At 36.4% G+C, this 12,377-nt stretch overlaps 4 protein-coding genes across 4 annotated transcripts in view; all 4 read right to left on the reverse strand.

Moving 5' to 3' along the window:
* Positions 642 to 2,261, reverse strand: LOC104792458 (UDP-glycosyltransferase 73C4). Its single transcript, XM_010518603.2, has one exon. It carries the CDS (start codon positions 2,231 to 2,233, stop codon positions 749 to 751), a length of 1,485 nt encoding a protein of 494 aa, XP_010516905.1. The 5' UTR covers positions 2,234 to 2,261; the 3' UTR covers positions 642 to 748.
* LOC104792459 (UDP-glycosyltransferase 73C3-like) lies at positions 4,490 to 6,401 on the reverse strand. Its single transcript, XM_010518604.2, has one exon. The coding sequence runs from the start codon at positions 6,099 to 6,101 to the stop codon at positions 4,608 to 4,610; it is 1,494 nt and encodes a 497-aa protein (XP_010516906.1). The 5' UTR covers positions 6,102 to 6,401; the 3' UTR covers positions 4,490 to 4,607.
* On the reverse strand, positions 7,362 to 9,018 carry LOC104792460 (UDP-glycosyltransferase 73C5-like). Its single transcript, XM_010518605.2, has one exon. It carries the CDS (start codon positions 8,969 to 8,971, stop codon positions 7,484 to 7,486), a length of 1,488 nt encoding a protein of 495 aa, XP_010516907.1. The 5' UTR covers positions 8,972 to 9,018; the 3' UTR covers positions 7,362 to 7,483.
* LOC104699273 (protein SHOOT GRAVITROPISM 6-like) overlaps positions 9,398 to 12,377 on the reverse strand; it is a 20,311-nt gene continuing 17,331 nt past the window's right edge. Inside the window, exons 40-51 of the mRNA XM_019246402.1 lie at positions 12,366 to 12,369; positions 12,227 to 12,322; positions 12,050 to 12,150; positions 11,634 to 11,739; positions 11,121 to 11,234; positions 10,960 to 11,034; positions 10,695 to 10,793; positions 10,516 to 10,587; positions 10,343 to 10,428; positions 10,175 to 10,265; positions 9,981 to 10,088; positions 9,398 to 9,909 (exon numbers count right to left, since the gene is read on the reverse strand). Of these exons, the coding sequence (XP_019101947.1) occupies positions 9,730 to 9,909; positions 9,981 to 10,088; positions 10,175 to 10,265; positions 10,343 to 10,428; positions 10,516 to 10,587; positions 10,695 to 10,793; positions 10,960 to 11,034; positions 11,121 to 11,234; positions 11,634 to 11,739; positions 12,050 to 12,150; positions 12,227 to 12,322; positions 12,366 to 12,369 (1,132 nt within the window). The 3' untranslated portion in view covers positions 9,398 to 9,729. The remainder of the gene's footprint in view (positions 9,910 to 9,980; positions 10,089 to 10,174; positions 10,266 to 10,342; positions 10,429 to 10,515; positions 10,588 to 10,694; positions 10,794 to 10,959; positions 11,035 to 11,120; positions 11,235 to 11,633; positions 11,740 to 12,049; positions 12,151 to 12,226; positions 12,323 to 12,365; positions 12,370 to 12,377) is intronic.

A 12,377-nucleotide genomic window follows, 5' to 3' on the forward strand; every position in this document is an offset into this window, starting at 1 on the left:
TGAATCCATTGATTCAAGCAAATCCAAATTCTCCTGTCCTTCTGGTAACCCAGCTTCTTGATGTGGAAACTTGACATGCACTATGTTGATGGGCAAGCCAGACTCAATGGAACGGCTTAAGACATTTTTGAACCTTGCTGCGTTGTGAGGCGTTGTGATAATGGTTATGGTTGCACGGCGCTGGGCCAAAAGCCTTGCGATATCAACCATGGGAATCATATGGCCTTGAGCCATGAAGGGGAAGAGAACAAAGTGAAGTGAAGAATGTGAGTGGTGACTATCTTCAGAAGCCATGTCTGCTCCAGATTTTTATTTCGTTTGGAATATGAGTGTGTGCATGTGAGCATATAAATATATAGATGCAAGAAAATCGTGATTATATAGAACAAGAAAAACATTTAACCATATGTAATAGATGACGTAATTAGTATTGAGACTAAAGAAGGAAGATAATCTCCTGAAGAAAAAAAAAATGATTACACAGATAGAAATATATTATATAAAATAATTTATAAAAGGAATACAATATGTGCACACACAAAAAAAAAGGAATACAATCTACAGCATTTTTGTTAATTTACCAAAATCAAATAAAGAAATCTACACGTACCAAGCAAAAAGAGTTTTGTATACTGTTTTTATTTTTTAATCATCAATTCATCATCATGAGATGATAGGTCAAAATTTTAAAACAATTTGTTCTTAATTTAAACCCTCCAAAAACATAAATTTGTATTTACAAAAATATTCAAACAGATTGTACTTGACGTATGTCTTGTAAAAACAATGTGATGTTAGAATGAGAGGAACCTCCTTCTTCCACAGCCTTGTGAGCTAATCCTCCAAGCTCTTTGACTCTTTTTGTTCTCTCTTTTGCATCATCACTCTCACCCATCAAGTCTTCAACTGCCTTCTTCACTCCTTCTTTATCCACTAACACTCCTATTTTCTCCTCTTCTCCCCATTTCATGACTTCTTCAACCCCAACACTTACACCAGCTTTTAGTACTTGCACTACCAGTGTTTGGTTGCAGAATTGGTCTCCAAACAGCGGCCATGTGATCAATGGAACGCCCGAGGTGATTCCTTCGACAGTCGAGTTCCATCCACAATGTGTTAAGAATCCTCCAACGGAAGGATGAGAAAGGATAAGGACTTGAGGTGCCCACCCTCTAATGAGAAGTCCTCTCTCTCTGATTCTTTCTTCAAAACCGCTCTCCACCATCCACTCAGATAGTTCATTATACTTTTCCCAACCTCTTATGACCCAAATGAAAGGTCTTTGGGATTCCTCAAGGCCTAGACCAAGCTCCTTGAGCTGAACTAGAGGAAGATTGCAAATACTTCCTAGGCAAACATAGAGCACCGAACCTTCTTCTTTAGAATCAAGCCATTTAAGACACTCATCTTGATCAATGGTCGCTTTGTTTCCCCTCTCAGCTTTATCTACTCCTGCCTTGTTGCACAAGGAAACAGGTCCAATCGACCATACGTTTCCGGCCCTTGCGTCTTTGTAGTCTTTGACATAAGCAGGCTCCAACTCTTCAAATGTGTTGATGATTACACCATAGGATGTATCTTCTGCTTCTACCATTTCATCCAAGAACTCTTTCCAATCTCCACTTGCATTTGTTTCCACTGTAACTTGAGGCTTTGTAAATTCAACTCTATCAGGAAAACTAGGAACCAGGAAATACTCTTTATCCGACTTTAAATTAGTCAAGATCTCGAGGTTTCGGCGTAAAACATGCACGCACAAAAGACAGAAACAGCTTATGCCGTGGAAAACAATCTTTGGTATATTGAACTTCTTGGCGATTTTGCTTGTGTACGGCAGGAGCAAATCAGAAATTATACAGCTAGGTCTAGATTCCATCTCTTCCATGAGCTTCACGACAGGATCTTGGAGCATGTTAACCGCTTTAAAAAAAGGTACCATCAACTCCATGGAGTCAAGCGAATCTATATTTTCTTTTCCTTTTGGCAAACCAACTTCTTCATAGGGAAACTTCACATGCACTATGTTGATGGGCAAGCCAGACTCGACAGCACGGCTTAAGACATTCTCAAACCTCCCGGCATTATAACGCGTCGTGACAATAGTTACCGTTGCACCACGCTGAGCCAAGAGCCTTGCAATATCAACCATAGGAATCATGTGACCTTGGGCCATGAAAGGGAAAAGAACAAAGTGAAGAGGAGGATGAACTTGGAGGGTTTTCTCGGAAGCCATATCGTACCAACTCAATAGGAACTCTCAAATTTTTGTATTTCTTTGATTGTGTGCGAGTGTATCGTGGGATTATATAAGACGGGTACGAAGAGTTGGGGTCCAAAAAAGGCTTCACCGAAATGATGCGGTAGATGACGTTAATAATAGAGTTGTTTTTACATAATCGGCAGAGGTTATTACAAGAGGACAACTCGTGACCAACTTCTGTCGTCCTTTCGTGACCATTATGCGTCTTCAAATTGTCTTTTCTTTACCGAGAAAGCTTACAAAGACACAAATCAAACGTGGAGTCTTCGTCAACGATACATATGCGATAAAAGTCTTAAACACCCACAAAATATGACTCTTTCGGACATTATCAAAATCGATTTCTATTTATCATTTTAAAGTTCAATTCAATTCTTATACATATATACCAACAATTATGATATTTGTTAGAAAAACACTTATAATATGTGATAAATGAAATTAGTAAATTAATTATTTATATATATATATATATATATTTCATTTCTGTCAACTTTGGAAATTATAAATTAATTTATGATTTCTTGTTTTTCACCCGTTTTGTAAATAAAAAGAGTAAAATTTGGTATGTAGTGTATATTTTCTTAAATATTTGACGGATTATCATTACATCAATTATTTATGAGACATACTGTATCTACTATTTTTTAAAACTTTTTTTTATTTAACTTATATTTATATTTATTTATTGTATTCCAACTATTAATCAACTAAGACCCGCGACTGGTAAAAAGTAGTACGTTCGAGAAAAAAGGCTTTGTTTTTCGTTTATGATTATTAGGCGCAGCCTTTTATATTAATACCAACTCTTAGGAAGTTAAAGATGACTTCAGATATATAACTTAGGAAGTAGTACGTGTTTAACTAACGCTCTGATTTAAATTTCTCCAACATGGAAATAAAAGACTGTTTGATGTATAAATGTTTACTAGGTTCGGACCTCCACCACGTGTGGAGTTATTTATTCATAATTTTTAGAAAATATAATTTTCAAGCGATCAAACCCGTCTAATATGTTTGATTGCAACGTTTATTTTTTCTGACCCAAAAAAACCTCATTCCTCGTAATTCATATGAGTAAATAGTATCTCCACATATGTTTTGCTTGAATTCTTGTTCCCAAAATTCTCGTCACGTATATTGTCATACATGAATATAATCTACACAAAATTCTCATAACCTGATTATTATGGAACTAATTTGAACGATTTCCTAAAATATAATAAATTTGTTGTTTAATCTTTTTTTCTTCTTAATATATAAATTGGGACAGTTTGGCAACATGAATATTTGATATGATTTTTTTTTAACCCTTAAGTGTATTCCCCAATTAATAGTATAGATTTCCTTCATTTATTGAATGAAATATTCCTCAGTTATACTAATCACAATTTAATGTAAATAATATAGTAAGAGAAGGGAAAATAATAAAATGAGGTATAAAACGTGAGTATTTTATATAGCAGATACAAGTAAGTATTTTATTGAGGAGAATTCTATTAATTTGAATATTATTAGTTTGTTTAAGTAATGGATGTGTCCGTAATTGATGGAGAAATAAAATTGCAAAATTGTTTCGTGAGGGGAAGACTATAATTGGTCATTAGATCCCTTATATAATTGGTCTTAGATCCCTTATATTATATCACTGGATTTTATAAATTTTAATTGGTCATTAGATCTCTATATATCTCAGCTATTGGTATAATATTATTACTTGTTTTCATTTTTATTGGACGGAATTTTCTAAATTTTTATATTTCTGTAAAAACACTATAACTACATATTTATATATAATGTTTAATAACATAGTTATCCAAATTAAAGTATAAATTCATGTCATTTTAATTGGTGATCATATGTTTTTTTGGGCAAATATAGTTATTGTTTTTAGTAAAAAAATAAACATTGAGCCAGTTTCAAATGATGTTCGATTCTTTCACCATTAGAGCTTTATAAAATTATTAAAAAGGTACCATTATTTATATATTTTTGAAGATATGATTTTAAATATATATATTTTTACATCTCATAATAAAGTTATATTATTATATTACAGTACATAGTGAAATTAATTTAATTTTGAAAATATGTAAGATATAATATTTATCAATTTTTGAATAATATTTACCAATTTTAGAATTTATAAGAGCAAAATATTGTGTATATAAATAAATTGAACAGCAGTGATAGTTGACAAATATATATATATATATATGGTAGCGACAGTTTTATGTAATTTTATCGAATATTAAAGGTGAATAATAAATTTGGTACGCAGCGACGATACATGCAGAATGGTTTTCTTTTACTATATAGGGGATAAACAAAAAAAAGTGTCGTATGCTCAATTCTTTGATTGTGCTAGTTGCATTATGTCTTGTAGCAAGAATGTGATGTTAGAATGAGAAGAGCCTCCTTCTTCCGCAGCCTTGTGAGCCAATTCTCCAAGCTCTTTGGCTATTCTTCTTCTATCTTTTGCTTCATCACTCTCACCCATTAATTCTTCCACCGCCTTTTTCACTCCTTCTTTATCCACCAACATTCCTATTTTCTCCTCTTCTCCCGGTTTCATAGGCATCTCAACCCCGGCTCTTACACCGGCTTTTAGTATTTGCACGACCAATTTCTCGTTGCAGAATTGGTCAGCAAATAGCGGCCATGTAAGGAGCGGTAAACCAACGGTTATTCCCTCAAGAGTTGAGTTCCATCCGCAGTGCGTTAAGAACCCTCCAACAGAGCGATGTGATAGGATAAGGACTTGAGGCGACCACCCTTTGATGAGAAGTCCTCTCTCTTTGATTCTTTTTTCGAACCCGCTCTGTGAAATCCACTCAGCTAACTCGTTATTCTTCTCCCAACTTCTTATGACCCAAATAAAAGGTCTTCGAGATTCTTCAAGGCCTAGGCCCAGCTCCTTGAGCTGAACCAGAGGAAGATTGCAGATACTTCCAAGGCAAACATAGAGTACCGAGCCTTCTTCTTTATAATCAAGCCACTTAATACACTCATCTTGATCAATGGCAGCCTTGTTTCCTCTTTCTGCTTTGTCTGCTCCTACCTTGTTGCACAAAGAAACGGGTCCAATAGACCATACTTTTCCGGCCCTTGCCTCTTTGTAGTCTCTAACATAAGCAGGCTCCAACTCTTCAAATGTGTTGATTACCACACCATATGATGTGTATTCTACTTTTACCATTTCGTCCATGAACACTTTCCAATCCCCACTTGCATTTGCTTTCACAGGAAGTTGAGGCGTTGTAAATTCAACTCTATCAGGAAAACTAGGAACCAAGAAATACTCTTTTTCCGACTTCACATTCTGCAAGATCTCGAGGTTTTGGCGTAGAACATGCATACACAAAAGACAAAAGCTACCCATGCCGTGGAAAACTAGTTTTGGTATATTGAACTTATTGGCAATTTTACTCGTATAAGGCAAACACCAATCAGAAATTATACAGCTTGGTCTAGGTTTCATCTCTTCCATGAGCTTCATGACCGGCTCTTCGAGCATATTAGCCGCTGTAATGAAAGGTGCCATCATCAACCCCATCGAGTCAAGCGAATCTATATTCTCTTTTCCTTCAGGCAAACCAGCTTCTTGAGATGGAAATTTCACATGCACTATGTTGATGGGCAAGCCACACTCGATGGCACGGCTTAGGACATTCTTAAACCTTGCGGCGTTGTGAGGCGTCGTGACAATTGTTATGGTCACACCGCGCTGAGCCAAGAGCCTTGCAATATCAATCATAGGAATCATGTGGCCGGGAGCCATGAAAGGGAAGAGAACAAAGTGAAGAGAAGGATGAAATTGGTGGGGTTTTTCCGAAGCCATACCGGTCCCAACTCAATGTGGAATACTCAAGTTTGTAGTTTCTTGGATTGTGTGACTTTGTGTGTGTATGTGATCGTGAGATTATATAAGACGGATAAGACTTCACCAACATGATGTCATAGATGACGCTCATCACATCAAGTAATGGGATAATAATTGAAAAATTGGTCAGCGAAGAGGATATTTCTTGGCCTCCACTCGTCTAGTGACTCTTCTTTACTGGAAAAGCTTACAAAAATATTTTATTCAGAAATGAAATAAAAGGGGACTTGATCCGCAAGACGCAAAATCAAATTTGGGCTCTCATGAGTCTTGAGTTAGTTACACATGCTATGCAAGTCTCAAAAGACTAATATATAAAAGAAGACATTACGTACCAAAATCGATTTCTGTTTGAAATATCAAAGTTTCATTCAACTTTTATAAAAATGGCACTAAAAGATCCACAACCGTCAAATCGTATTTGACTCTTTCCATGACAACTATATCTACTACGAGACGTGTTAACAAAAAAAGTCTCGATGGGTCACAATGTCTCATGCACATGTACTTATAGCCATTATTTTTTACAGCCGTTATTGATATATTTTTATTATAAGATAGTTATATGCCGACAAAAATATAAAAATAAATAATAATATAAGATAGTTATATTTATATGTGTGAATACTAATTAACAATTTTAGTTGGAGAATGGTTGGATTAAAATTATTTCAATTAAGATTGAAAGACTATAGATTTATAGTCTAAACAAATCCCAAAAAAAAATGTATATGTATGTCTCTCATACATAATTAATAATTCTAATTTGTTCATTTTGAGAAAAAATCCAAATCGTTGGATCTAATTTTTCTACGTGCAAGACATATTTTAAAACTTTAGGTTTATGTTATGTTAAATTTTAATTATTATCCATGTTAATCTAGATTTACTTAGACTATCTAAACAAAATTAATCATGTTCAAACTTTAAATATGTAAAATATAAAGTTCCTGAAATTGGCCTTGAACACAATAGAAATCTTATTCCAAAGATGGATACTTATACTGTAACTACACTTTTAATCGTTTCACATTTTTTCATAAAATTATTTGACATATGATTTACAATTTATATTTATCATAGTCACCCGGTCATATTGTAATTTAAACCCACGACTGGTATGTCGGAGGAAAACCTCAAAATTAAACGCAGCCTTAAATTTATATATTTCTATAAACGAACTTTAGGCCAACTTTTTTGGAATTTGACTCCAGAAAGTGAAAGTTATCTCTATGTTTGTCTTCCGCTGATTCGTAACTAATCCATCCAATTAAATTTTCAAAAAGAAACAAAAAAAAATCTATTAAATGTATAAAATTTTCATGGAAAGATGAGTATAATCAATTATTGGATTGTGCTAGTTGCATTATGTCTTGTAATAAGAATGTGATATTAGAATGAGAAGAGCCTCCTTCATCCACAGCCTTGTGAGCTAATTCTCCAAATTCTTTGGCTCTTCTTCTTCTCTCTTTTGCATCATCACTCTCACCCATTAACTCTTCTATTGCCTTCTTCACTCCTTCTTTATCCACCAACACTCCTATCTTCTCCTCTTCTCCCCATTTCATAGGCTTCTCCACCCCGGCTCTTACTCCGATTTTTAATACCTGCACAACGAGTTTCTCGTTGCAGAACTGGTCTGCGAATAGCGGCCATGTAAGCAGCGGTAGACCAGCAGTTATCCCCTCGAGAGTCGAGTTCCATCCGCAGTGCGTTAAGAACCCTCCAACGGAATGATGTGAGAGAATAAGCATTTGAGGAGCCCATCCTTTGATTATAAGTCCTCTGTCTTTGATTCTTTCTTCAAATCCGCTTTCCAAGAACCACTCAACTAGCTCTTTGTACTTCTCCCAACCTCTTATGACCCAAATGAAAGGTCTTTGGGATTCCTCAAGGCCTAGCCCTAGCTCCTTGAGTTGAGACAGAGGAAGATTGCAGATACTTCCAAGGCAAACATAGAGCACAGAGGCCGATTCCTTAGAATCAAGCCATTTAAGACATTCATCTTGATCGATGTCTGATTTGTTTCCCCTCTCAGCTTTGTCTGCTCCCGCCTTATTGCACAAGGAAACGGGTCCAATGGTCCATGCTTTACCGGACCTTGCCTCCTTGAAGTCTTTGACATAATCAGGCTCGAGCTCATGAAATGTGTTGACTATCACACCATAAGATGTCTTATCCGCTTCTACCAAAACGTCCACGAACTCTTTCCACTCTCCAGGAACATATGTTTCCACCGGAACTTGAGTTCTTGTAAACTCGACTCTATCAGGAAAATTTGGAACAGTGAAATACTCCTCATCAGACTTTAAATTCTCCAAGATATCACGGTTCTTGCGTACAACGTGAACACACAGGAGACAAAAGCAACCCATGCCATGGAAGACGATCTTTGGTATATTGAACTTCTTGGCGATTTTGCTTGTATACGGCAAACACATATCGGAGATTAGACAGCTTGGTCGAGGGCTCATCTCTTCAATGAGCTTCTGAACTGGTTCTTCGAGCAAGTTAGTCGCTTTAAAGAACGGTACCATCCGCTCCATCGTTTCAAGAGAATCAATATTCTCTTGTCCTTCTTGCAAACCAGCTTCTTGATATGGAAACTTGACTTGCACTAGGTTGATGGGCAGGCCAGACTCAATGGCACGGTTTAGGACATTCTTGAACCTCCTTGCATTGAGAGGCGTCGTAACAATTGTTACGATGACACCCCGCTGAGCCAAGAGCCTTGAAATGTCGACCATGGGAATCATGTGGCCTTGAGCCATGAAAGGGAAGAGAACAAAGTGAAGAGGATAAGGTTCATTAGTTGTTTCGGAAGCCATTTCAATTCAACCTTGATAAGAAACTCAAGTTTTGGTTTGGGTTTGGTTTATATTCGTGGAGCTTATATAGGATAAGATACGTGGAGAGCAAAAAAATAAAGTGAACAAAAGACGTAATAGATGACGTAAACAGAATTTACTTGCCAAACACCTCTTATGAAGTCCACAGATTGTGCTTACTACAGGACATTCTTGGCCAATTCGTAGTTTGTCCGTTTGTGACCATCCTACATCCTTCGCAGGAAATGTTTCCAGACATATCTTCATAACGAAAAGAAGATAATCCACAGACACAAAAAAAAAAGCAACTTGGAGGCTCGCTGATAGCCACATCTTACCGCAAATCTCAAGAATACAAATAAACAAAAAGAGACCAAGAGAAATTACTAATGTTACCAAGATCGAATTTGTGTTTGAAACTTGAAAGACTAATTAAAATTTCATATATAACAGTAAACGAAGATAAATCCAACGTTGGACTCTTAGCTATATCTAGCAAAAGCCTCAAAAATCATAATCAACAAAAAGATGACCAGAGCCTACAACACTTTCGTGTGAATGTTTCTTTCCTGAGTTCGGTAATAGAGATGACACACAAGTGACAACCCTTGCAAGATGAAAACATAATACACTTTACAACAAACACACAAACCTGGATGGGTTCTCATCGCACACTGTACCTATGGAAATATTTATTGCAAACCCCCGGATTTTTCTTAACAGACTGGTTGGTATTCACACGGACCGCAATGCACCTGTTATTTCTTAACAGACTCAGGATCATTGGATTTTCTACTTGAGTCGCTCCGATCAAGTCGAGCTCCTCTCCACAATGTTGACTTGCTTGATCTTAGCAGCAACCCAAAGGCTGATGAGCATGCTGCTCTCACAACTGAATCTTGTGACCGGGTCATCTTGCTAACCAGCGTTTCAAACACCTGAACAAGAGACAGGCTTGAGAACTAATAAAGACTTATGTGCATGTTTATATGTAGTTTCTCTTATTTACCTGTGGGTAGTAGAGAGAGATTATGTGCTGATCCTCTGAGAGTGATAACATGGTGGTGGAGAAGTGTATTGCATTCGCCTGAATTACTGGCCACGGTGCATCAAAAGCCTGCATCGGGTAGTAATCACTTGAACTTATTGTAAATATAGTTTATAAATTTAGTAACTATGAAAATCGATCAAGGAAAGCCTAACCTGGATGGTTGAGGCCATGTAAGTATCAACTCTTTCCGACTCTTGAACCAAGTGCTTTGAGAGATCCCTTACGAAGTTTTCATAGTCAGTTCTGAAAGTATAAACAAATTTTAGTATATAACGGTGGTCATTGCGCACAAAATAGATTTGGAATCATAGATTTGGCACCTATCGTCAGAACCAAAAGCACGTGAATCATAAAGGGTAGAATAATTTATTATGTCCACGAGTGAAGCAAGCCGCTTGAGGGTTCCCTATTCAAAAAAAAAAAAATAACAGATATGTAAACTCAAAGATACCTCAAACCAAACAAAGGAGCAATAAGATATGAAGAAAATTCCCCGACAAGCCTGCCGTATGCTAAGATCATCGTCATGGAGGTGTACTACTAAGCGCGGAAGGGAGGAGTGAATCTGATATTAGACATTTTCATCAAATGAGCTTTAGATTAAAAATGAAATATCTTCTTTCCTCGACATCCGTATTTTGTTGAATAGGAAATGGAATGAGTATGAGTCACCTGCTCAACAAATCCCTCCCGCTGTCCTCCAATAGCATATTTACTTAATGCTCCAAGTGCTGCAAATGCATTGGCTCTCATCTTCGGGTCCATACTAACCTATTACAAATTGGAATTTCATGTAAAATTCAACGTCACTCCATTCAGAAAATTGTATCTGACAGTTTGCTGAATTTACTTCTGTTCAAAGTTGAGTCTAGCCTAAAAGCTTTAGTTTATACTAGTTTCATTAAAACCTTTCAGATAACTTAAAGTTGGACCTTACCTGAAGGTTACGAAGCCGAACAGATAAATTCAGCAAGATAGGTTCAACAGCATCATTAGAAGCTGACTCTGTGACCTAAACAAAAGAAAACAAGCATATATAATTTAAACAAATTGGTAGACAATCAGAAACCTTCAGTTGTTAGTGGGTTTGAGCATTACCATCAACAAGCATGACACAGCAGTTAATTGCACAGACTCATCCAGATCATCAAGCAATGCTAATATTACACCAATAACTTGAGTTGTGTAGTGGTTCATACAAGCAGATGGCATCTGGCAAAAGCACAAAGCAGCTAAAAGTGATTATTCAGAAATAGGAGAAGCAGCAGAAAACAATTTAAATTTCGCAGACCATCTTAGTCCCAAAACTGGTAAGATATCCTCTAGTATATGTGCCAAATAACTCTCATAGCATCAATATGCTATAAATATGTTTATAAAGTTGTTTTACTTATTGGAAGGTAACACATCTCCATAATGAGTGATGTAGGGTTCTTTAGATATTAACTATTGATCTAACATCATTATCATAATCAAAAAGGAGTATAGACTTTCTCGCAAACCTACTTGAATCCTGATAAGGAATAAAGCTGATCCGCATAACTATTTGTTGCACTAGTCCTCTTAGACAATCAAGATAAGTAAATAAAAACTGCTCATAATTACTCTTACTTGCACTAATCCTCTTAGACAAAGGCGCCTTACAGTCGGAGAATCATCTGACACATGTCGGCAGAGTGCCTCGACCATCTCCTCCATTACAGAACTAAAATCACCACTGCACCTCATAAATATTAAAAACTTAAGAATTTAAAGTACTAAGGAAGTGTTTTGTTCATGACACACATATCAGGCACGATGCTTCGGTCCTTTGACTTTCTTTTCTTAACTTTTATATACACATGACCTAGAATTAAAACCCATTTTCTTCACTTGGACCTTAACTTCCTTTTCCAAACAGAGCTTACAAGATGAATGGGTACATGTATCTAAATCAGTGTGTCACTAAGCCGCGTAAAATTCCATAAAACTACAGTTTTAGTAATAAAATTGATACAAAAGTTTCGAAGACATTGAAAACATTATACCTGTAGCGGATAAACTCTGACAATGCAGCGGCAGCAGCTTCCCTTTGAAATCTTTGTGGACGGTTAAGTGCTTTCGTGAGAATCGAGCATATATGTCGAACCTGTAACACCAGTACACAACAGTTAGGCTACAAAGACCCTGAGAAACACAACTGCAATAATCAAATAACTAGGTACCTCCTTCGGTCTCTTAATTGAAATGCATCCAGCAATATCGCCAATAAGATCAACCCATTTTTCTTTTTCTCTTTGCTCTCCATTACGAGCCAAAATCTAAGCAAAGACAGGTATCAGTTCATCATACTGGAAACTAAACAGAACTACTTTA

This window comes from Camelina sativa, chromosome 6, assembly GCF_000633955.1.
Source record: "Camelina sativa cultivar DH55 chromosome 6, Cs, whole genome shotgun sequence".
In the NCBI taxonomy this organism is placed as follows: domain Eukaryota; kingdom Viridiplantae; phylum Streptophyta; class Magnoliopsida; order Brassicales; family Brassicaceae; genus Camelina; species Camelina sativa.

Coding starts and splice junctions, on each gene's coding strand:
- LOC104792458 (XM_010518603.2), bottom strand. CDS start 2,233: ATGGCTTCCGAGAAAACCCTCCAAGTTCATCCTCCTCTTCACTTTGTT.
- LOC104792459 (XM_010518604.2), bottom strand. CDS start 6,101: ATGGCTTCGGAAAAACCCCACCAATTTCATCCTTCTCTTCACTTTGTT.
- LOC104792460 (XM_010518605.2), bottom strand. CDS start 8,971: ATGGCTTCCGAAACAACTAATGAACCTTATCCTCTTCACTTTGTTCTC.